We start from the raw sequence: 25,343 nt of genomic DNA, 5'->3' as shown, positions 1-25,343 counted from the left end.
GGGGGGGGCGGGTTCAGAAGAGATTAACATGATGAAGAAATGAGAGGAGCTAAAGTACAAAGTAGAAAGGAGAGGGAGGAGAAAGAAAAATTAGGCGAGGAAGAAGAAAAATAGTGTGTTGATGTGAAATTCAAAAGACATCACCAAGATCGAAATGAATTATCCAAGTCTCAATTTGTATTGTTGATTTCGTAATCAAACATTGCTACAGATTTACACTATCAGCTGGGTAATGACGAATCTACAGAAAAAACAAGAGAAGGGGGATTATAAACGCAATATTCACATCATTTTCGGCCTCTCACGGACTTTTATCGGGGATGTTGCTTATATCGCGCCACTTTAGATTTTTGACATTTTGTTGATCAAACCTCCTTTCCGTTTCCCCCCTCTTTTTTGTTCTTTTTTAAGAGAAGTACGTCAGTGCGATAATCATGGAGCCCCCCCCCTCCCCTCAAGTTTCAAAGTATGTACAGTTGCTCATGAGAGAAGGCCTCAAATTAAAGCAATAACAAATATTTCACATATTACGTGATAATTTTGCAGTTGATAAATTAGAACGACTTTTTAGTACCTGATGATTATTGTTTTGATAAGAATTATTATGCCCTGTTAATTGACATATAGTCAAGTGAAACAGCACGTAGTTGTTTTTTCTGCATTTGATTTGTTTTAATGTTTTTCCTTTGGTTTTCGTTTTGTTTAATTTGTGACTATGTTTATTGTTGGAAATGTTCATTTGTTATTGCAACTTTTGTTCGATGCCATGCAGCCTTTCTCATTGAAATCCTCGCAGAATAGATAGGGTTTGGGATGGAGAAAAGTTGAGCATGTTGAGAGAGAACAAATAAAATTCAAATAAAAAATAAGGACCACGCGTTGTAAGAAATGTGAATTTTATTTTGATTGTAATCCTTTATGTTTGGATTTGAAATCAATAAAAATAAACTTGAAACTTGAAAGAATGAGGTGTCTTCTTGCGAAGTTGGCTCATTCGGTAAAGCGTCTGCCCGTCGAACCAAAGATCGTGGGCTCGAGTCCACCCCGGGCGGATGACTGAAGCCAGTGTGTTGTGTGTAAACCTCTCTCCCCTGTTTCATAGATGCAGGCTATGTCACATTGGCAAACACTCCGTCCCTCGAATAGGACGTTAAATGGAGGCCCCGTGTAGAGGAGAATCACCACATTTGCACGTTAAGAACCCACTGCACTACTTCGAAGAAGAGTGGGGGGGGGGGGACTCCGGTGTACTGGTCCACCTGCATTCCCCAACCAGTTATCGGGAGGAGAGACCTGTGGGTCACAGTTCTGTGCATGTGCACGCCCTTCTAGGCGACCCAGATTGGCTGGCTCCTCCAATACGTATTTGAATGTCTTTGACAGATATTTGGCGCTATACAAATGCTGTGCATGATGATCATCATCATCATCTTGCGACCCGCCCCCCGCATCTCCCGGACCCACAACGTTCTCGAAATCACCGCGCATGACTGTATTTATACGTCTCGATTTCAAGAGAGCTATAGCAAAGCATTAACTATACACAGTTCGGTAAACTTATAACTCATTTAACAAAAGCTGGGTAGACAATATTGTTCGCCCAGATGACAGGAAAGGGGATAGTTATATACAAAGTGGTAGAGACTCATATCTGATAATTGGAGACATCTAACATCATCGAAAAATGGGATCGAGCACCTCATCCCCTCAAGGTCGCCAAAGGAACCAACACTATATTCTTGTTGATGATCACTGTGGAAGGTTAGTGCTCGATCTTCGTGAAAGTTTCATTTTCAGCACACAATGTCGTATCATGTCAGCGGACTGTGGGACCAGTTCTCTATTGCTACTGAGTTGCAATGGTTAATGTCGGTGACTGGACAGCTAAATTGGTTTCAATTGAGTTCAAGCTTGATGTTGATCTTTTGATTCTAATTTTGACTCCAACTACTGACTCTCCTTAATTGTTGTAGGTCGTTGTTGTGATTCATAATCATTTTGAGGGGCAAAACAAAGGCTATGTTTTTTCTTTCATACTCTATTTACCAATCATTAGATGTTGTGATAGCAAGGCTGGGACATCATTCAGTCGCAGTATATCTCCTTTTTTTTTTTTACAGTTTTCTTGATACTGGCGTCCATATGGACATGATGGGGGGCTCCTTAGGGGTCATGGATCCACAAACGTTCTCTACTATGAAAACAGGGTAAAGGAAGTGAAAAGGGTACGTTAAATACTATTTCTGAATATTATGTCGAAACCCGTCTAAAATTCGATTTTTTAATTGAACACCTCATATTGTTGGCTTACTCGCTTCGCTCCCTCGAAGCTGATAAGAAATTAATTCTCATACGCCATGTCTGCCCCCCCCCCCATTTTATTCATGTTTTGTACTGGTGCTTAATGATTCAAACTTTTTGGCACCTTATATAAACTAAGCCATGAAAACATAAATCATATTTTTAATTTTAGAAAGAACCAAGGAATGATCATATATTATTCTTATACTGAATATAATACGATAATAAACATTTACTCAGGGTAGCCACAACGTAGGCTTGGGCCGGGTGCACTTCGATGCACGTGCTCCCTCCTGCTGAGGCAGAGGAGTTTCAACACTGGCCACAAGCAAAACGAAATGTGTACCCATTCTCCTGCTTTCAAGAGGTGATTTTCTAAATTTTAGTTCCACCTCCCCGAGATGTGCATCCCCATACCATTTACACCCACCTCCCCAGGATAATAATAATATAGGTATATTTACCCAGGGTAGCCGCTTCAGTTCCGAAAACTGTTCTCCCAGCGGGCCCTGCTATTATTATTACCCCGGCTTTAGCTGGGCTGCCTAGGCGCTCAAAGCATTCAAGGAATTTCTTCCTACCGGGTACCCATTCATCTCACCTGGGTTGAGTGCAGCACAGTGTGGATAAATTTCTTGCTGAAGGAAATTACGCCATGGCTGGGATGAGCACCTCTCCTTGCTCAAACCAACGCCCTTGAGCCACTTCAGCTCTCATGAACTGTTATCTCAGCGGACCCTGCATGGCACCACTAATACCCTTCTCCTTTCTAATATATCGAACGCCTGACAATTATTTAATTCTGACAAGAGAATAGAAAATATTTCAATAGAATAAAGAGTATTCTATATAAATTTTTCATTCTAATTATATGTTTTATATAACGTGGTGATTTTTCAAACAACATTTATAGCATTATTCACTGCTCACATGTATTTCTTCTATGTAAAAATATCAAAGATTTGAAGGAATCAGTCTCGACTAGCACTTGTGCTACCTTCTGGTTCCTTCTTAACAACAACATTCAATCATATACGCATCTTTTTGTTCAATTATCAATATTGGAAACTGTGACTAGGATCTTAAAAATTGTTAAAACATTTGTTTTCGGTTTATACATGCACGTCACATTTTATGTATTCAGATTTATCGTTCGTATTCTCATTTTATCCTTTATAATGTTAGCAATTACATCTGTATACTAGAATAGTTACGTTTGTGCTGTGATGTTAACACATTGTTATTGATATCGTTGTTAAGTAAATAAATAAACTCAAACTTAAACAAGACGGCGGAAGGAAGGCCCCATCTTTTAAAGTCCTTGGTATGGCTCGGCCAGCGATCGAACCCACGATCTCCCGTTCATGAGACGGGCGCTCTGCCACTGAGCCATCGGCCATGTCCAGTGAAGGACAATTTTTATAAGCTGCCCTCATATCAGATTTGTTTTCTCGTTCGTATCAACAAAATTCGTGTTTTCAGTCGTTTCTGGTTTCATTGTTAAGATATATACGTTCGCAGCAATAGCTCTACAATATTAGACGTTCTTATTATTTTGATATCATGGACATGATGGATTAGGCCTATAGCTAGACAAGTCAATTCGATCATATCATAATATTATTCGGGAAAAAATGAATTAAAAGACCTTCGAGGCCTCTTATTACGATATTCTGCACCTCAATACGGCATTGTATAGATTTGAAAGGGATTCATTTGCAAAAAAAGGCTTAATCCTTTGCACGGACTATTCAGAAATCCAGCTGAAAAGAAATGCATTATAAAACTAGAAATATGACATGCTGAGGCATTTACGCACACTCATAATAAGCGTGTAAAATGAACTTGGATTTGAGAATAGATATACGTCTAGGGTTCCTTAACACAAAGGTTAACGATCAATTGTACACTTGGTTTTCACGAGTTATATACATTGTAGTCAATTGCAATCAATCGTAAATCAATTTTATATGATGGATGCTGTTAAGCTCCGTGAAACGGGCCCCAGATTACAACTCGTAAGTCCCAGATGCGCGCTGTTGATTGGTTGAATATCAAGTTGCGCATGATTTTAAGAGTTGCGTTTGATTGCAACTCTTTCTGCAACGGGCCCCTGCAGCGAATTTGATCGAAAATCCCTGTGACGCACGCAAGGGAAGGGAGGGGGTAGTATCAGCGATAAAACCTATGTTCATAGCAATACCATATTATAGTATTATATGTATAATATGTTCAACATTCTCAGAAAATGTAATGCTTTACTCTTAAAAAAATCGTGCTCGTTTGCTAAGCTCCCTCTCGTATGAAGAATTGAAACTGTTTGCGAAGGGAGCAACGCAGACCTTTTTTGTGATTGACATTTTTACCCCTCATTGTAAAACATATATTTAATTGTTTCAAATTGATTAAGTAGCATAGCTATTAACATTCTAAAATATTAATGATGAGGATAATGTAAATAATAACATGCATTCACAAAGCGTTTGATACAGGTGTCATTTTTTTAATATTTGCAGTATTCATGACGAGCACCCCTTTTCCGAAAAAAAATAGATTAGTTAGATTGATAGAGAGAGAGAGGGGGAGATAGGGTAGATAGATAGGTAGGCAGACAGACAGACAGATCCAGTGGGGGGGGGCTCAGCCGGCCCGTGCCACCCGCCCCTCCCCCTTTGAATGCGAAGCCCCTTTTTGCCCCCCTTCTTTTAGAAAATCCTGGATCTGCCCCTGGATAGATAGATTTTATCTTTAAAAAAAAATTACAAGACTGATCTCCATTGCAGCCGTGTAATTACCAAGATTTCGAAATATTTCATTATTACTTTTTGTTCCCTTTTTTCCTACTTCTTCTACATATTTCTATCTAATTCTTAGTTTCGATAAAGACGAAGAGGATGCCGTTGCCACCACAAGCCAACCCACCAAGTCTGCAAAGGTTATCCAAGACCACGAAGACGATGTTCTCGCAAATATCGACGACGAGTTGAAAGACTTCGATTTCCCCTTTGAAAATCTTATACTGGAAGGAGGCGGCGCACAGGGAAATGCTTATATTGGTGCTATTTGTGTACGTATTTCTCTTATAGTCATATAGAAAGTTTTTTAGTGATTTTGATCTTTTTTCAACTTTATGTATTACATTTTTCTTTCTCATTGATTATTATGTTCATTTTGTCGGCGATTTTTATAAGATATTCTTTTGTTATGTTTTTAATTTCTGTTGATTCAGGGCCCCTTAGTCGAGCAGATCTTGTAACTGAAAGGGCTACCCTGTTAAATTAAAACGACAAATAGTCTGTCCGTCATTTTCGTGCATATACCTTCAATAAAAGATATAAGAAAACGTTGAAAAGACACCCGGATGCAGTACAGATAGGCCTATAGCTTTGAATTCATCGTGTTTTGTTTAATTATTCATAAAAACATGAGAAAACGCCAGGCTCAAAGACTTTGATTTCCTCGTTGAAAATGTTATTCTAGAAGAAGGCGGGGCGCAGGGAAACTTATCGGTGCCATTTGTGTACGTATTTTTCTTATAGTTTGTCCAACATTTTCGTGTACATTGAAATAGTTAAGAAACGGTTGAAAAGTCACCCGTATCCAGCATTAATAGGCCTATAGTTTTGAATTTATCATGTTTTTGGTTTAATTATTCATAAAATGACATGAGCTTGTCACCTACATGTTTGAACTAGGTGATTTTGAAAACACCAGGCTTAAAAAACTTTGATTTCCCCTTTGAAAATCTCATTCTCAGAGAACGCGGCGCGCAGGGAAATATATTTTGGTGCTGTTTTGGTACGTTATTCTCCTTTAATCTGTCCAACCTTCAATGAAAACAAGTATGAAACGGTTGAAAATTCACCCATATATAGGCCTATAGTTTTAAATTTATCGTTTTTATTCAATTATTCATATAAAGCATAGGCTACATGACTAAACTCGGTAACTTTGAAAACACCAGGTCATGCAATTTCCCCAGTTTCGGGCAGTAATAATCTCACCTAATTGTGTCAACTGAGGGATTTCGTTGTCACTAGACATGTTCACTCTTGATAATCCTCTTGTTTGCTATATAAAGACATCGTTAGAATAAAAAAATCCCGAACTTTGATGTGTGTTGTATATGAAATTGTTCAAATTGATAAAAGAAAGGTATAAAGAAAGCGAAGAAAATCATATCCGGGCATACGCTTTCAAAAGATCTGTGACTGAGGAATTATCATTAAACATGTTAAATCTAATGAATCTCCGGGAAGACTGATCGTAATACACTGTAGTATATGAAATCAAACCAAAATGGTGTATCGAGGTCATTTTTATTTTCCACTATTCGACGCAATAGGTAATGGTCTTCTGGGGCCCGTTGCAGAAAGAGTTGCGTTTTTAAAACGCAAGCCAAAAAATCAATCGTAAGTTTAAAATGCGCGCTGTTGATTGTGTGATAATCAAGTTGCGCATGATTTTTAGAGTTGCGATTGATTGCAACTCTTTCTGCAACGGGCCCCTGGTGCCCTTTGTCATGGCTTCATTTTTGTAACATATTATAGACCTAGGAGGCAAATACGACCTTCCAGCTCAGATTTTTCAAGCCGTATTTTATGTTTACAAACCATTGCCTCAAAGGTCAAGTCCACCCCAACAAATGTTGATTTGAATAAATAGAGAAAATCAAAGTAGTAAAACGCTGAAAATTTCATCAAAATCGGATGTAAAATAAGAAAGTTATGACATATTAATGTTTTGCTTATTTTTCACATAACAGTTATAATTATGCACAACTCTGAAACAGTCGATGGTGTCCCTCACTCACTATTCATTTTGTTTCTTATTGTTTGAATGATACAATATTTCATTTTTCATAGATTTGACAATAAGGACCAACTTGACTGATTCATACAGTATTAAACAATATGCTCATTCTACATGTTCAGGGAGAAATTTAATCGTTGTTTCACTTGACAATTAGGAGAAAATAAAAATGTTTGAGGATAAAGTCAGCCTCCTCATTTGCATACCCACCAAGAGGTTTTGTGAAATTAAGCAAAACGTTAAAATGTCCTAACTCTCTTATTATACCTCCGATTTTGATGAAATTTTCAGTGTTCTGCTTTTTGGATTTTTTTCATTTATTCAAATCAACTTTTTGTTGGGGTGGAGCTGATTATATAACTTTTCCCGACTGAATGATCAGTGTCCCTTAACCGGACCCATTCGACCATGTATACCGTTGTCTTCCAGATTCATTAATTCGGTCATGCGCAGTGAGATGAGGTTTCTCTTTTTCTTTTCTTTTTCACGAAGCTTTTACTTTGCATGGGTCAGTGCGGGCTTCATTGGACCTTGGTTAATGAGCTTTTAATGGCTTATATTGAGCCAAAATATCTTTAAAGTTTAAAGGGGCACGGTATGGAAGATGGGGCAAAATTTATATTTAAACAAAAGTGATCTGGTTTTGTGATGCTATTAACAAGACAATAACGTATCTCAGCTTTAAAATTCTTTTCCCCCTTCATTTTGTCCTTGAACTGGAATGTTATCATGGTTATAACATTTTAAAGTTTCGCTTATTTTTCACAAAACAGTTATACGCACAACTCAGTGACATGCAAATGAGACGGTCGATGGTGTCTCTCACTCACTATTTCTATTGTTTTTTTTTTATTATACAATATTTCATTATTTTTTTTTACAGATTTGACAATAAGGACCAGCTTTACTGAACCATAAAATGATAGAGCAATTGTAAATTCCCATGTTCATCGAAGAAGAAAACGTATTTCACCTTCCGATGAGGACAAACTTAAAATATTTCATTTAATATATTACAAAAGAAATAGTGAGTGACGTCATCAGTTCCCTCATTTGCATACCGACCAGGATGTGCATATAACTGTTTTGTGAATTCTGGCAAAACTTTACGTCCGATTTTGATGAGATTTTCAGTCTTATATGCTTCTTGGACATTTTTATATTTGTTAAAATCAGCTTTTTGTTGAGGTGGACTTCTCCTTTTACGAAAAAGGTATAAAACTGCTATTACTATCATTATCATTTTATATTTCTCATCGAACAGGAGATGGAGAGGCTGGGGTATCTGAGCAAGCTTCGTCGTTTCGGTGGTGCTAGCATCGGTGCATTCACGGCTTGCTGCTTGGCAGTGGGACATGGTTCCGAGAAATTCCTTTCTATACTCAAGGGGCCTCAGATTAATGATCTCCTAGGTATGCGGACTCGAAAATTGATTCGAAATAATGTTCATAATGCTTAATGGGATATGTAAAAGAGTTTAACAGTATGATTGCCTTGTTTGACATGCTTCAAATAATTAGGAATGTTTAATAACTGTTAACTTACAGATTACACAGTGAATTTAATGTCCCTTTCATTATATATTGTAATATACATCATAATTTGCAATTATATATTGCCTATTTGATTCAGAAATGTTCATTGCGCTTTTTGATTTTGAAAGTTCGCAATATCGATGGTTTGATATTGCTATTGTGTTTATGTAATATTCTTATCAATTATTTTGATTGGCCCGCGTAGAGTGGTTATCTACGGATGGCGGCTCAGTTGAACCACAGGGTCGACTCCCACCGCAGCCCTTCTCATAGGCAGGAAGCGGAGGGAAGGGACATAGGAAGCGGGGGGGGGGGACGGGGGACCTGTCCCCCCTCTAAATTTGGGGTGGGGGGTGGTAAATTTTTTTGTTGATAACCTTTTTTTTGCTTGTCAATTTATTTACCTCTGTCCATCCTAGAATTTCAGGTGGACCCCCCTAATTTTGTGTTTGCTTATCATTTTTTTTACCTGTGTCCATTCCAAAATTTCAGGTAGACCTCCATAATATTTTGTTTTTGCTTCCGCCGCCAATGACCCTTCTGACGTCATGTTGTAGTCATTTAGTAAATGTGTAACCAGTAGGGAGTAATTCCTTGGATGCTCGATCAGGGAAGCCGTGCTAAAACCGGGGTAACAGCACCCAGCGATTAGAGACATCGTTCTAAGCGCTTTAAAAATATTGCATATTGTCATTGTATTATCATTATCGTGATTATCATTATCATTATTTTTATTATTATTCTTGTTATCATTATTCGTCTTCTTATTGTTGTCATTATTTTATCATCATCATTATTACTATGATGGTATCATTATTATCATCATTATTATTATTTTAACATCATTACTATGATGACATTATTATTATCATCATCATTATCATTAATATCATGATTTTGCTTCAGATGCTTCACTTGGTGGTTGTAGCATGGTACCGAATTTCTTAAGACATCTTGGCTGGCATCCTGGCCGCGCTATCTATCAGTTCATTGGAGATGCCATAGCAGAGAAACTAGACGACCCGGACGCAACATTCAAGGTATTTTCTTTCTTCTTATTATTCTCCTTTTCGTTTTCTTCTTTTACTTTTACTATATACTACATCTTTCTCTTCTTTTCTTTCTCTTCATATTCTTTCTCTCTTCCTTCTTCTTCATCTCCTTCTCCTCTCCCTCCACCTCCTTCATCTTCTTCTTTTCCTTCTTCTACTACTTCTTCTTCTTTTCCTTCTTCTACTACTTCTTCTTCTTCCTTCTTCTACTTCTTCTACTACTTCTCCTCCTCTTCACCTTTCTTTTTCTTTATTCATTTTTTATAACATCTCTATTATCTTGAATGTTACTTTCCTGGTAACGTGAGGGCGCTCTTTCCAATGGTGCTATCGAGAAAATCCCTCCATGTCTTGATTTAGAAATAATTTCCGCTATCTTGGTACTTTTTTTGTATTTTTTCCTTCAGATTTGATGGTAATATGGTCTATCTTTGAGTTAGCCCATTGTCAGTAATAGGGTTTGGAGGTAAAACGAGCTATCTTTTACATAGGCCTTTGTACCTTCTTATTTGAGATTTTTGAATCATCGCTGTAAGATGGTAAAATGGTCTATCTTCGAGTTAGACCAGTTTACAGCAACGTTGTCGTGTGTACAAAATGTTGGGGTTTTTTTGCTTTCATCCAGGATCTGTATGACAAGACGGGTCGAGAACTATGTGTGGTGGTTACGAACCTGAGTACGATGATGGAAGAATATTGCCATGTGAAAACGACCCCCAATATGCCACTGAGGGCGGCCATTAGGATGTCAACTTCCATTCCAGGTATGATGCGTTGACGTGACAACATATCCATAGTCATCGACGCCATCACTCTTTGGAGTGTAATTAGAGACCACACATAAATTAAGATTTTTATCTCGTAGAATGGGAAATCAATCACTAGTCTTGTTTAATAATAATGATAATAATAATAATAACAACAACAATAATACCAACATGTTAACATGTATATAGCGCATATCAAATGCAGCCTTTTACAGCGTGGTGGCATTTCAAGGAATATATTCCTGCCAGGTACCCATTTACCTCACCTGGGTTGAGTGTAACACAATGTGGATAAATTTCTTGCCGAAGGAAATTACGCCATGGCTGGGATTCCATATCCCACGACCCTCTGTTTCAAAATCCGAAAAAAATAATCCACTGGGCCACGAGGCTCCACAATATTAGCTCATGAAAACTTTTGGGTCGGCCTCATTTGGAATTTCCCCCAAATTAAGACCACTTGATCCACTGGCTGTAATATGGCATTTTTTTCCGGATTGTTAAATAAGTTTTTCTTAATGATTTTCTTTCATATCAGGTGTTTTCTTTCCAGTCAAGCGACGTTACATGGACAGAACGGACTTGTACATTGACGGAGGTGTTCTCTGCAATTATCCTGTTCATTGCTATGATGGTATGTACATATACGTATCGATTGTTTGATTGATTGATTTTTTGATTGATTGATTGGTTGATTGATTGATCGATCGATTGATTGATTGATTGGTTGGTTGGTTGCTCGGTCGGTTGGTTGGTTGGTTGAAAGATAAAACTAATTGATTGATTGGTCTATTGAATAATTGATTGACTGATTGGTTGGTTGGTTGGTTGGTCGGTCGGTCGGTTGGTTGGTTGATTGATTGGTTGGTTGGTTGCTCGGTCGGTCGGTTGGTTGGTTGAATGATAAAACTAATTGATTGATTGGTCTATTGAATGATTGATTGACTGATTGGTTGGTTGGTTGGTTGGTCGGTCGGTTGGTTGGTTGGTTGATTGATTGATTGATTGATTTAGTTATTGATGGATGGATCGATCAATATATTGATTGTCAGGTTTGTTTGCTTGATGGCTTATTGATTAATTGAATGATTTTTGTTTGCTAATAATTCATAAAAACGTATCATTCCATAGACATAAATTGGAAAGAGGATTTCATCCTTTCACCAAAACCAGATATTTAAAATGATTGGATAGGGAGTCATCTGATATGTCTACATTCTATAAAGGAGTTATTAAATGAACAGTTTGGTGGATGAGAATTTGCAACATTTATGTAAAAAGTTTCTGAGCGCGGTATACTATTAATTATTCCAGCTGAAGAACGGCTAACTTAATCGGGCACTCAAGCATTTACTACACCTGGGTGGAGAGTGGTAAATGTTGATAAACGCCTTGCCAAATAACGCGGGTATTGCAGCGTGACTTGAACCCCGGACCTTTAAGTTCAAAATCCAGAGACTATCCACGGTTGATGAGACCGGACACAGTTGCAATGGGCCACAGTGAGTTCTTAGTGTGGAACATAATGTGATATCACCTTCACACTGTTCAATTTGAGCATTTCAACAGTGTGAATCACATATCCACATAGTCGACCATGATTGTGAACACGCTGCGAACAGTCACACTGGCGAGGTGTCCACAGTGTGAACATATCTTCACATACACTGTTAATTTTGAGCGGTTTAACAGTGTGAATGATAATTTCACATACTCCACACTGTGAACAAGCTGTGTGACAATGTGTTCTTTTCATCAAGGTCAGCCACGTAATTTAATATCGCTCCAATAATTCAAATGACAATAATAACATTGAACACAGTTTTTGCTGTAATAAATAAAAAAATAATATAGGATTTACATAACGCACGCATTCACCTTGTTTAATGCTCAAGGCACCCCGGGCAAGGCACTCCTATATTACCCCGGCTAAGCTAGTCTACCGATTCCGGTGCTCACGGCATTCTAAGGAATTACTTTTTGTCGGTACCCATTCCTTGCTGAAGGAAAAAACGTCACGGCTGGGAATCGAACCAATGTCCCTTTGATTGAAAGACGGGAGTCTTACCCACTAGGCCACGACGCTAATTCACTGGCACAGCCCCTTTGCCAACGTTTAAATATATATTTTTCTTAATCTGTAGGATGGTGGTTGTCAATGAAGCCCGAAGATTCTTTCTTGAGGAGAATGCGCCCTCTGGAGGACGGAGCTAAACTACTCACCAAGAAGGAACGGTTTGGGATGTTTAACGACAAGACCTTTGGAATGATCATTGTAAGTTTATCTGTTTAATATGGAAGCCACTCAGATGATCAGATAACCTTCTTGTTCATATCTACATCCTGTGGGAGAGATGATCAGATGACAAGATCTCGGATCTCGTCAAGTCGACATCCTGTTGGAGTGACGATCAGATGACAAGATCTCGTACGATCATCTCTTCTACCGGTTGTAGGCATGACGAGATCTGACATCTTCTAATCTCATCTCTTTCCCTATGAGGTGTAGACATGACGAGATAATTATCTCGGTGGCATTTTTAAGTTTCCATAGTTGTTTTAAAATCAGGGAAGTCAGTTTAAATGAAAATGCTTGTTTCGAAAAAAATGATCAGCAAGATCTACGTTATATAAAATATGAGAAAAGGAACTGAATAGGTAGGTCTATAGTGGGAGTTTGATTTACATGCATACTACTGTTTTAATTGGAATTATTGTTTGAGAAGTATTCATGAATGATTAATTTCAATACACATCTATTTCCTCGATTTATTCCTGGAGGCATATATCATTTCTGTATGAAGGCGACATTGTCAAGTTAAAGATAGGGTTATTCATTTGACTTATTTCGCTATCTCCCACTCCCCGCCCCCTATCTTCTTCACGTCACCCTCTCTCTATCTATCTCACTCACTCTCTTTCACCGAGCCTACATGGCTACTACCTAATTTTTAGCTACTTTTCCATTCTAACAATCAGTGTGAATATATATCATTATATTTGGTAACAGTATAGCGATTATGATTCTCACGTGTTGGCGACGAACACGGACTTAGAAGCGCCGATGGCCCCCATACCTGACACCAAACTAGCAAGGTAAGATCTAGATATAATGATATTATTAACAATAATAATAATGATAAATGATAGTAGTAATAATAATAACAATGATGATAATGATAATAACAATGATAATAAGGATAATAATAACAATGATGATAATGATAATAAAAACAATAATAATAATAATAATGATAACAAAGACCTATCATACTGATTGTAATACTAATCAGAATGATGATAACTATGTAATAATGATAATAATATTGATAATAATGGTATTATAGATGAAGTAGTAGTAGTAGAAGTAGTAGTAGTACTTGCTGTTGTTGTAGCAGTAGTAGTAGTAGTAGTAGCACTAGTAGTACATGTAGTAGTAGTAGTAGGACATGTATTAGTAGTAGAAGAAGAAGAAGTAGTAGTAGTAGTAGTAGTAGTAGTCAATGGCTTGACTACGGGGGGCATGGGGGGCACGTGCCCCCCCCCCCCCCAATCGGCTGACCAAAAAACGGAGAAAAGGAGATTGAAAAAGAGGGAGAAAGGAAGGGGGAAAGAAGACATTATTGTTCATTATAATGTTATATTATATCATAATTATGTTATGTTATATTACATAAGAAATATTTTTTTCATAATTTTATGAGACATAATTTGCTCAGCGCATAGGTTTTCATTGTTCCTGGTGCTCGCATTGTCTGTTTACCGATAAATATAATCATGCTATACTAAAACCTCCCGTTTGCAAGTCAACATACACCAAACTGCCAAATACATTTCCTCGCACTTCGAGTTTATTATTATTGCTTTATGTACAATAGTATGCTTCTTTTTCATGACTACTTATAGTGATTGCCCCATTTTAAGGTCTTAATATAAAACATTTCCTGTCCTCACGTTCACAGTAGTGGATTGGTGAAATATGTCTGCTCTCCATGAATTCCTAGAATCAGTCCTTAAAATGTCCCTGTTTCTAATCTGAATATCGAAAATGTTCAACTCGCGCTTCGCGCTCGCATCATTTGGTTAGTAAACTGTGTATGGTCTTCGTGGATTCCTACAAACAAGCCTTAAAATGCCCCTCTGCGGTGCTGAATTTCCTAAATTTTCAGCTCGCGCTTCGCGCTCGCAAGATTTGATTAGTGAGATGGGTATGTTAATCATGATTACAAGTGATTTATATGCATGTTTAGATGCAATTCTAACAAAATAAGCAAAACGCTTATTGGCAATCGCATTAGATTACTATGGTGAGATGTGCATAAACTTAATAGATTCCTAAAATATAGTCCTTGAAATCTTCCTATTTGGGGGTCAATATTTACAAAAAAATTCAGCTCGCGCTTCGCGCTCGCATTATTTAGCGAGACAATTACGTATCATGATTACAAACGATTGATGATTACAATGTCCTTTTTTAGGTCTGAATATAAATTTTTAAGCTCGCGCTTCGCGCTCGCATTATTTGACCAGTGAGAGACATTTCCGTTTGATGGCACAGTCCTTAAATTGTCTTTAATAGGTCAGTATACCCAGCAACTGGGCGCGCTTTGCGCGCTCACTTAGTGACTCAAAAATTTTGCTGGTGCCCCCCCCCATGCCATGACCCAAGGTACGCCACTGGTAGTAGTAGTACATGTAGTAGTAGAAGCAGCAGCAGCAGTAGTAGTAGTAGTAATACATCTAGTGGTAGTAGTAGTAGAAATAGTAGTAGTAGTAGTAGTAGTAGTAGTAGAAGAAGTAGTAGTAGTAGTAGTAGTAGTAGTAGAAGTAGTGGTGGTGGTAGTAGTAGTAGTAGTAGTAGTAGTAGTAGTAGTAGTAGTAGTAGTAGTACATGTACTAGTACATGTAGTAGTAGTAGTAGTAGTAGTAGTAGAAGTAGTAGTAGTAGTGGTATAAGTAATAGTAACAGTAAGTTTTTATATATCGCTCATAATATCATTCAGAAATAACACGCCTGTTGCTCCACAGTTATGACCCCATACAGCTGCAAAGAACAAATATTAACCGTTTTAAACAAAACACAAGCCATCATCATTGGTATCCTGTTACGATAATGTAACAAACACCAATGAAAATTTTGTTTTAAATTTGATTTGGCTTTTTATTATAGGAAATATAGCAATCATAAACTAACAAAACATAAATAAATTGATCTTGCATCTCTTGAAGTGTCAGATGTGCAATCCAAAGTTATGATAGTATATCGAAATAAAATCAAAATTTGTAGGTGAAGATTCCTTAAATTAAAGTTCACAATGATGGCGATGATGAAATTGATGTTGAAGCACGATGAATAACAAGAGTCACTGTTACGAGTTGAAATGTCTGTGAAGACGATGTTGATGATGATAAACAGTAGTCGACTTCAGCAATCCATGGGTTGAAAAGCGTTCATTTTGATACCCGCTCAAATAATCAAATATACATTCCCAAACAGAGAAAATAATCTTCCAACACAACATTCGTTATAATGGCCCCAAAATATGGAAGGAAATTCCGGATTACATAAAAAAATCTTTGTCGACAACCAGCTTTAAATATAAAATGAAAAAAATTGCTTCTGTCGTTATATATATTTATATCTGTCGATATATGTTGATATATATATTTCCCATCTTACGTCTCCTTATGACTTCAAACATGATAACATGAACCATGAACAAATTGTTGTTGCGGCATTTATACTTTGCCCCCACTGATATTTTGTTGAGCATTCCATTTTATTTAGTAATTCATGCCCGCCTCCCTGCTCACGTCTCCCTCTCTCGTTTCCTTTCTTTTTCTTTTCTCTGCTCTTTCCTTTGTACTTGTTTTGTATTGTATTTTTGTCTACAGGCGTATCCCGCCACAAGCCTAAGCTTTTATAGGGTATACGCCTTCTACCTTAAACCCAATGGCCCGTATTCTGAAGTGTTTAACTTAGACTCGGGTTTAAAGTTGTGGTTTAAGTATGGCGAGCCAATTGTCACATAAATCACTAACAGTAGAGATATCATACTTCAGCTCATTTGGCTCTTAAATCATTCATAATTGTCTAGGAAGTATAAAAAAATATTGGCTTCACCATCGATGAATCAGGAAAGAGCACAGTAAACATAAGAAACATACAACTTAATAACAAATTTGATACGTTTGGCTTCCCATACTTAAACCACAACTTTAAACCTGAGTTTAACTTAAACCCGACTTCAGAATACGGGCCAATATGTACATATTTATATTTTTTATAACAAATTGATTTATGTATGAATTTATGTTTATGAAAAATGTACTGAAATGGAAGAAAATAAATGTTTTATTTGAATTTGAAAATTTGAATTAAAACAGGTTTATGATTTCGATGAGAACTGAGAATTCCTCTCTCAAAGTAACTGCAAACTGTTCATTGACAGTATGCAAATAACTCCACAGAAGATAACTGTTGTATTCCAGTTGGAAAAAAAAACTCTGCTCTGACATAAAGTCTGGCGTGAAACTCTGAGTTCTGATCTGATATGATGTGATATCTTTGAAGAAACTGCCAGCTTATATACAAATTATTCACTATTCTGGAAGCTTCTAGTATTGTCTACAAAAAGAACATTCTGCCAATTTCTACGGTAGAGCAGTCTAATTTTAGAACATTCTTGAATGACCTCAGTGAAATAAACAATGTAAAAAATAGCTAATCCTATTGTTCATTTCCAATACCACTAGGAATTTCTTTGTGTTGCAGTCTATTATTATCTCTCTTTGTTCATTCCAGAAATAACAAAAATGATTCAGCCTAATGAATAGACATGCATAACATAGCCTTACCATACAGCCTTACTGAGACATTCTGGAATATTCTTAATCATTTTATGCAAGGAATATCGTTAAAGAGAAAATAACTAAATAAAATGAATGTAATTGCTCTTACATTTCTACTTATATATAACAATCTTGATTTTCATTGTTTCATCAAATATTTTGAAAGAGATAGTATAGGTCATATTGAATATTTGACAATGGTCCTAATTACTTATTTCATAACATATCTTTTTTACAATATCGTTTTGAACTTGTAAAATTTCTGGAATTGTTACTTTAGGTTAAATATTTTCGCCATATAAGTTGCCTTTTTACTGATTTTTATTTATTCATTTTTCTTCTTCTTTCCACTCCCCCCCCCCAAAAAAATGACTAAAATTCCGATTTCCCAGAGCGCATGAAAAGATGAAGAAGAAACGAGACAGGGACATGGAGCAACACGCCAAGGTCACAGAAGCAATGACACACTTCTTGAGCGTTCTCAATGTGAACAATCTGGATGGCAACGCAACCATAAGTCGCGAAGAGTTTAGCAGAGTCTTCAAAGACGTATGTTTGGCGCGCTTTAAAAGATTTCATTTATATACTGTAGGTCTATGTTATAATATGGATGTGAAGGGGGTTCACCTCGAGACACTGAACGCTTTCAAGAACATAAAAAAATGTATTGCCGAATGCCCTTCATGTCAATATTAGGGCTAGGAGCAACCAAGTAGCCTTTGTTGAAAATTGGTGAGTCAAGGCAGCAGTTTCGTCCTGAAGCACATTTGGAATTTTATCGTCGGTTCCGAAACTTGATTAGGACAAAACTGCTGTCACAGTTAATCAATTATCGACAAAAACCTCCCGGCTGTTTATTGTCATTTAATGGGCATATTCCATTAATTTTACTGCATTCTTGAATTCACTCTGCGTCGCGCTTGCTAAAACTCCCAAATTGACTTCATCACATCGCCATGCACCTTAGGCTCGACGGAGTTCTCGAAGGTTGCTATTCTGGCCCATGGGTTAGGTATAACATTTGTGAAATGCTCGGTGGGCCTAGATTAGCCCACAGATTTTCGGGGTTTATTTTGATCATGGGCCAAATTTAGCCCGGGCTAATAGTTAGCCAACCTTCGAAAATTCGGGTCTTAGAGGTCAGTACAATGACTTGCGGCTGAGGCATCACTGACGACTCCTATGTGTATTCCTATATCCTCTGAGTGAGGGCGCTTTAAAGTTATAAAGTCACATGCATAAGGTCAGTTAAATATGGATCGATTGTCAATTCTATTATACGAAAGTCAAGAGCAAGAAGAGGGATCTAAAATTATTCTCGAGAGAAAATGTGATTCGAAATTGCAGTGTAACATCATAGTTACATAATATATCCTGAAATTTCACGCTTACTCCCTCCCCCCTCCTCCTCATGAATGGTAGAAAATAATTTCCTTACCAGTACAAAGTGGTCGAAATCTTCTCCAAAACGCATCCTTTAAAATCGCAATAAAGTGCATATACGATTCTTGAAGTGTTAATTTCTAGAATTTAATTGTCTATAAAATTTTCCAGAATTAGTTTATGATTTTGTTTATAACAGATACATGTGTGCATATTCCCATTACACTGTAAAAACTGTGGTGTTAAAACTGACACCAATTGGTGTTAATAGAGGACCACACCCTGAGGTGTTAAAATAACACCCTAGAGATTGAACATAACACCAAAGAGTGTAAATGTAACAATAGGTGTTGTAATAACACCTATAGGTGTAAAACTAACACCACAAATTTAACACCGGTGTACAATAACTGGTGTGGTCCTCTATGTACACCGGTTAACACCACAGTTTTTGCTGTGTACGATCATACTTTCACTCTCTTTGTCTCTCCCCCTCTGTCTCTTCCTGTATCTGTCTTTCTCTTTCTCGATCTCTCTCTCTCTCTCTCTCTCTCTTTAGACTAATGAGTTCACTGATGAAGACATTGAAACCCTCTTCGGCAAGGGTTTAACATCTGATAAAATCTTCGAGTCTCTTGATGTTAACAAAGATGAGCAGGTAGGAAATTATTCATTTTAGCGATAATTATTGCTTTTAACACTATTTATTTTCTTATTCATTTATTCATTTATTTATTTATTCATTTGTTTATTTATTTATTTATTTGTTTTTCTTATTTATTTATTTATTTGTTTTTCTTATTTATTCATTTATTTATTCATTCATTCATTTTTTTTTGGGGGGGGTACTTTACAAAGAGTGTGAATTATGTTCACATAGTTAAAAATCCATGCACTACACAATGATAATATGACGTCCACACTGTGTCTGTGTGTGCCCACACTGTGAACATACTGTGGGACACAGTATATCACAGTGTGTAACACAGTGGTGAAGTCGTCGCACTGGTATATTTGAGCATTTTTGCAGTGTGAACGAATTCTCACATCGGTCGAAATGCTCAAATTGAACAATGTATAACTTTCACACTGTGGACACCTCAGCAATGTGATTATCCATAGTGTGTTCACAAAGTGGAATGAACTGTATTGTAATATGAGCTTTAACAATTTTAAAGTGCTTGATTTTCAAATTGTGAAGATGATTCATAATTAATATGTATCACACTCAGGAAACAGTATACCACACTGTGTAATACGTACTGCGTGTGGTTGTCACATTGATATATTAATTAGTTCATTTTGCAGTGTTATTCGTATTCTCACATAGTTGAAATTCTCAAATTGAACAATGTTATGATAGCATTCACACTGTGAACAATTTTATAGTGCCAGGGTTCATAGTTTGTGTATGGTGAACTATGTTTAAATGAGTTTTGCACTGTTTAAAGGTGTGCATTTCACAGTGTGCAGTCGTTGAATTGATCATTTTAAATTTTCACATAGTTAAAGTGCTAAATTGAACATTGTTTAGATAATGTTTACACTGTGAACACTTCTGCTTGGAGCGGAGCGTTGTGGCCCAGTGGATTAGTCTTCGGACTTTGAAACAGAGGGTCGTGGGTTCGAATCCCAGCCATGGCGTAATTTCCTTCAGCAAGAAACTAATCCACAGTGTGCTGCACTCAACCCAGGTGAGGTAAATGGGTACCAGTAGGAAGTAATTCCTTAAAAAGCTGTGTGCGCTATGAACGCCTATCTTAGCCGGGTGATAGGAGCGCCTTGAGCACCTAACAAGGTGGATATGTGCGCAATATAAATACGAATACCCTATATTATTATTATTATTCTACATTGTGAATGTCCATTGTATATTCACATCGTAGACTACATGAGTGAAGCAATATTAAATTGCTTGGTCTTCACTGCGTGAAGATGATTCAAATTTAATATACTCCATCCTCTAAACATACTGTGAGACATATTATCCCACACTATGTGTCGTCATTGATATACTTGATTACTTTAACAGACTGCGGATCATGTTCTCACATCAGTTAAAATACTCAAAATGACTAATGCATAACTTTCACACTGTGGACACCTCTAGAATGTCAGTATTCATAGTGTGTTCACAAAGTAAACTACACTGTATAATAATATGAGTATCACAAATGTTAACATGCTTGATTTTCATATTGTGAATGTACCACAATGGGTACACAGTATACCACAGCGTGAAAGTCGTCACATGGATATATTAAAACATTTTTTCAGTGTTAATCATATTCCCACATAGTTGAAATTCTCAAATTGAACAATGTTGTGATAACGTTCGCACTGTGGACACTACATGGTGAACCAGTAAGTATGTTAATATGAGTTTCGGAAATTTGAAATACTTGATTTTTACAGTTTTTTTTTATTTCCCAGGGTTAAGCTTAGCCCATGTCGTTTTCACACTACATTTTAGCTAAGTGGGCTAGAACGGTAAATAGTACGGTACTATCTGGCCCTGCAAAAAAGCAGGGTTAGCCGGCTTATTGCGTTGCTAGCAAAACAATTGCGGTGCTAAGAGATGCAGTGTGAAACGGAACTGAGCTAAGGAAAGTGGGGCTAAGCATTAGCCAATCACAGAAGTCGAAATTACACGTTAATCACGCTCTGTTTGGTAAAATCATCAATATCAATGAGATGTTGAATAGTGCAGTTAGGCGTTAATCCCCGAGTAAGCAGATAGTATGGGGGACAGTGTGAACCCCCCCCCAAAAAAAAAAAGAAGAAGATAGTTTGGGGTTAAGGATAGTCCGGGGTTAAGGATAGCATGGGTTTAAGGAAATGCAGTGTGAAAACACTGTAGAACTGTCCACAGTGTCACATCTTCACATCTTCACATTGGCCCATCAGGGGAACACACCGTGAACATTCAATGTAGATGGGTCTCGAGTATGAATCACATCTTCACATTGTCCACAATGTGAACACAGTGTGAAGTGAACATTCACACTGTAGATGTATCCAAAGTGTGTAATCACTTAATGACATAGTCGACAATGTGAAGATGTAATTGAAACTATATACACATATACAGCAATTATTGTTCACGGTGTGTTCACATATAGTGGACTATATGTGCTATGTAAATATGTGATATACACTGGATAGTCCTAGTCTGCTATGCAGACTCTGAATGGCTCGTGAGATGAGATCTGCTACTGGTTTGCGAAGCAAACCAGCCTGAAAGGGCGAGCGAAGCGAGCCATTTCTGCATCCTCAGTAGACATAGTCTGCTATGCAGACTCGTTGAATCAGCTGAGGTACACACACTGCAGATGTGCGTCTACATTTGTAGACTAGGATAGTCCTACAGTGTGAGCGTTTACATAGTGGACTAAGAGCTGATTCAGACTATATGAACACACCGTGAACAATAATCACTGTAGATGTGTCTATAGTGTGAATCACGTCTTTAAATTGTTGACTATGCGAACGCACTGTGAAGTGAACATTCACACTATAGAGGTATCCACAGTGTGTATCTGCTATGTGATCACCATATGAACTCATTGTCACTACTGGAAATTACACTGTGTCCTACAATGTGTGCCACAGTGTTGAACACAATTTGGAGCCACCTTCACCCTGTTAAATTTGAGCACTTCAACAATGTGAATCACAATTCATGTGACCACGCTGTGAACAGTCACACTGTCGAGGTGTCCACCAGCAGTGTAAAACTGTATATATTCACGCCATTGAATTTGAGTATTTTAACCAGTGTGAATGTTTTCACATATTCCACTTTGTGAAAACACAGTGATCACACTGAGTGATGCTGCGGGGTTTTTTCAGCAAGGTTATGACTCTTCCGTCAGCGTATATCTTTTCATTTTATCTTTTGTAGATTGACTTCCATGAGCTGATGGTATTAGCTGAGAGGGAAGGAGTTGGTCTTCAAACACAACATATTGGATCCGGCAGGCAAGACATCTTCAAACCGGCCGACTTTATCACTGGTATCTTCACTATGTTACTCCTGAATGTCAAACGCGCTTTCCTAGAGGTGATTATTTGTTTTATTTGGAATATCCATAGAAACAGTGATTACTGTTAATGGCATTGTCTCATTGTCAGCATTATCATCTTTATCATCTTTATCATCATCTTTATCATCATCGTCATCATCATCACCATCATCATCCTCGTTATCATCATCGTCATCATCGTTATCATCATCATTATCATCATCATCATCATTATCATCATCGTTATTATCGTTATCATCATTGTCATCATCATCATCATTATCACCATCATCATAACCATCATCATCATTATCACCATCATCATCGTCATTATCATCATCATTAACATCATCGTCATCATCATCGTCATTATCATCATCATCTTCACCATCATCATCACATTACCAACATCATAGTTAGTCATCATCAATTGGAGGTTGAAAGAAAATTCCATCAAAGAATAACACACCCATAACGTTTTCATATTTTCTATGACGGCATGTGCAAGCGACTGGCAAATACACCATGAAATGTAAATTTCCAATTTGAATGGCGTTTGATGATATTGTTCTGCTTTGATTTGGCATCACCGTAAAAACTTTTTTATACAGAGTCAAAATCGACTCGGAATTGGATTCAACTCAATTCCGAGTCAAAGTGACTCAGCTTCCAAATTGACTTGACTCGGATTGTGGTGCCATTGATAGGTAAAGATCACTCAATTCCGAGTCAAAATTACCAGGAAAGTGAGTCATCGTGATTTGACTCAGAAGAGAGTCAGTTCAAGTCATATTAGCCACCGCAGAAATAAAGAATTCAGCCCTGCAAAGAGATTGGGGTCAGTATTCCATATATCTAGTCAAAGTCAGATTAGTCGACAGTGATTGCCATCACTTTTGTCAACCTGCTCGAATAAATATTGGTGAATATTTTTTCAAAATATTCGAGTCGAAAGCGAGGGCATATTTTGAGCGAGCTCGCCTTACATGAGAGAAAATATCTTGAAATTCAATCAATTAATCAATCAATCACAATCAATCATCAAGCAATTAATCACTCACTGACTTATTAATCAATCAATCAATCAATCAACCAACAAATCGGCAACAAACCAATCAATCAACCAATTAAACTTGTTTTTTTCTCTCTATATATAGGGTTGTGATATTGAACGAACAGTCCTGATCAACACAGTCTACTTTAAATCGTTCCACTTCAATCCAGAACAAGAGGATGTGGATTTTCTGGTAGAGGTAAGCAACTCATTTAATTCACTTAAATTCAAGACCAGTTCAGTCCATTTCTTTTTTATAATTATATGTTTTATTAGGAAATCAATATCAAATCACAAAATTTACAAATAATTTGTCTGATTAGCAAAAAATAAAAAAGTTACATCAAAATAGAATAAACAAGAAGCAGAAATATATACAAAATCGAATAGGCCAATTTCTTTTAGGAAGAATACATAACAATAAAGAACAATGAAAGCATAGTGAATGTATAACCGTACATGTACAACAATAGCAGGTGAAATATTATGACTGGAATTTCAACTATCGAAAGTTGCGTAATAAGTCTTTGACAAGGGAGATAAAGCATTAAAATGCACAAAGTAACCAAAAATATATGGGAAATAAATAATAAAAAACCTTAGAAATGCATCGAATACGCAGGAAGGTTAAAAGGTGAAACGCCATTTCTTAAAGTGAATTGGCAATTTATTTCTCTTTTTGGCTGACAAGTTCAGTCCATTTCTATTCAGCTCAGATCAGTTCTCGACACTTCGATCGTCAGAAGATATTCAAACCTAGATACTAACTATACTTCACACTATACTCTGAGCCAAACGCTTTGGAATAACAGCACCCAATGATAAGAAAATACCGACAAGTATTCCTGATATCATCATTGTCGCCACTTTAAGAAGCATCTGCAGATTTGAAGTCCCCTTTATTTTGCGTGATTTGTTTTTCTTCATGGTTTTATAATGTTCCATTGAATGCAATCCTTCCATGTACAGCGCTATGGTACAGTTGCCAGTTGCTTAGCCATGATAGGCCGGGCTAAAGCAGGGTATATTAACACAAACAGCAAATGCAACACCGTAAAAACTGTGGTGTTAAAACTGACACCAGTTGGTGTTAATAGAGGACCACACCCTGAGGTGTTAAAGTTACACCCTAGAGATTGAACACAACACCAAAGAGTGTACATGTAACATCCAAAGGTGTTGTAATAACACCTATATGTGTAAAATAGCTGGTGTGGTCCTCTATGTACACCGGTTAACACCACATTTTTTGCTGTGAAATAATATACAAAAGGGGTTACCATGATGATAAGCAAGTAATGTAACTCATCATGAAAACGTTAATTGGTCAAGAAATTTGGACTTGAAAAGAATCTTTGAATATAGATTGTTTTTTAATATATAGTAATTTATCTTTTTCCTCTGTACTTACAGCAAGGGAGACGTGGATTTCTGCAGTTTCTCAAGTACCAAGCTAACAAAATGTCATCGGATAATCAAACGTGTTCATCGTAGAGGGCGACATATATCATTCACATCTGAGTTTCATGTGTTTTTTAAATAATGGTTTCAATATTCCACGG

General features: G+C 37.1%; 1 protein-coding gene across 1 annotated transcript; it reads left to right on the top strand.

The window, feature by feature from the left end:
• Positions 1 to 1,551: 1,551 nt before the first annotated feature.
• On the top strand, positions 1,552 to 25,343 carry LOC121422053. The gene is made up of 13 exons (XM_041616856.1): positions 1,552 to 1,761; positions 5,176 to 5,368; positions 8,378 to 8,525; positions 9,555 to 9,688; positions 10,326 to 10,464; positions 11,006 to 11,101; positions 12,612 to 12,742; positions 13,478 to 13,563; positions 17,712 to 17,868; positions 19,262 to 19,360; positions 22,607 to 22,765; positions 23,885 to 23,980; positions 25,195 to 25,343. The coding sequence occupies exons 1-13, from the start codon at positions 1,685 to 1,687 to the stop codon at positions 25,273 to 25,275; spliced, it is 1,596 nt and encodes a 531-aa protein (XP_041472790.1). The 5' UTR covers positions 1,552 to 1,684; the 3' UTR covers positions 25,276 to 25,343.

The sequence above is a fragment of the Lytechinus variegatus genome, chromosome 9 (genome assembly GCF_018143015.1).
Source record: "Lytechinus variegatus isolate NC3 chromosome 9, Lvar_3.0, whole genome shotgun sequence".
Lineage (NCBI taxonomy): Eukaryota > Metazoa > Echinodermata > Echinoidea > Temnopleuroida > Toxopneustidae > Lytechinus > Lytechinus variegatus.
The sequence above is the reverse complement of the archived record's forward strand: the minus strand, read 5'-3'. Positions and strand labels throughout refer to the sequence as shown.

What these genes read in the sequence shown, in the direction of transcription:
- LOC121422053 (XM_041616856.1), top strand. Translation starts at nt 1,685, where the DNA reads ATGGGATCGAGCACCTCATCCCCTCAAGGTCGCCAAAGGAACCAACAC. An exon ending in AGACCTTTGGAATGATCATT is followed by an intron (nt 12,743 to 13,477) that starts GTAAGTTTATCT and finishes ATTTGGTAACAG; the next exon opens with TATAGCGATTATGATTCTCA. An exon ending in ATGTGGATTTTCTGGTAGAG is followed by an intron (nt 23,981 to 25,194) that starts GTAAGCAACTCA and finishes CTGTACTTACAG; the next exon opens with CAAGGGAGACGTGGATTTCT.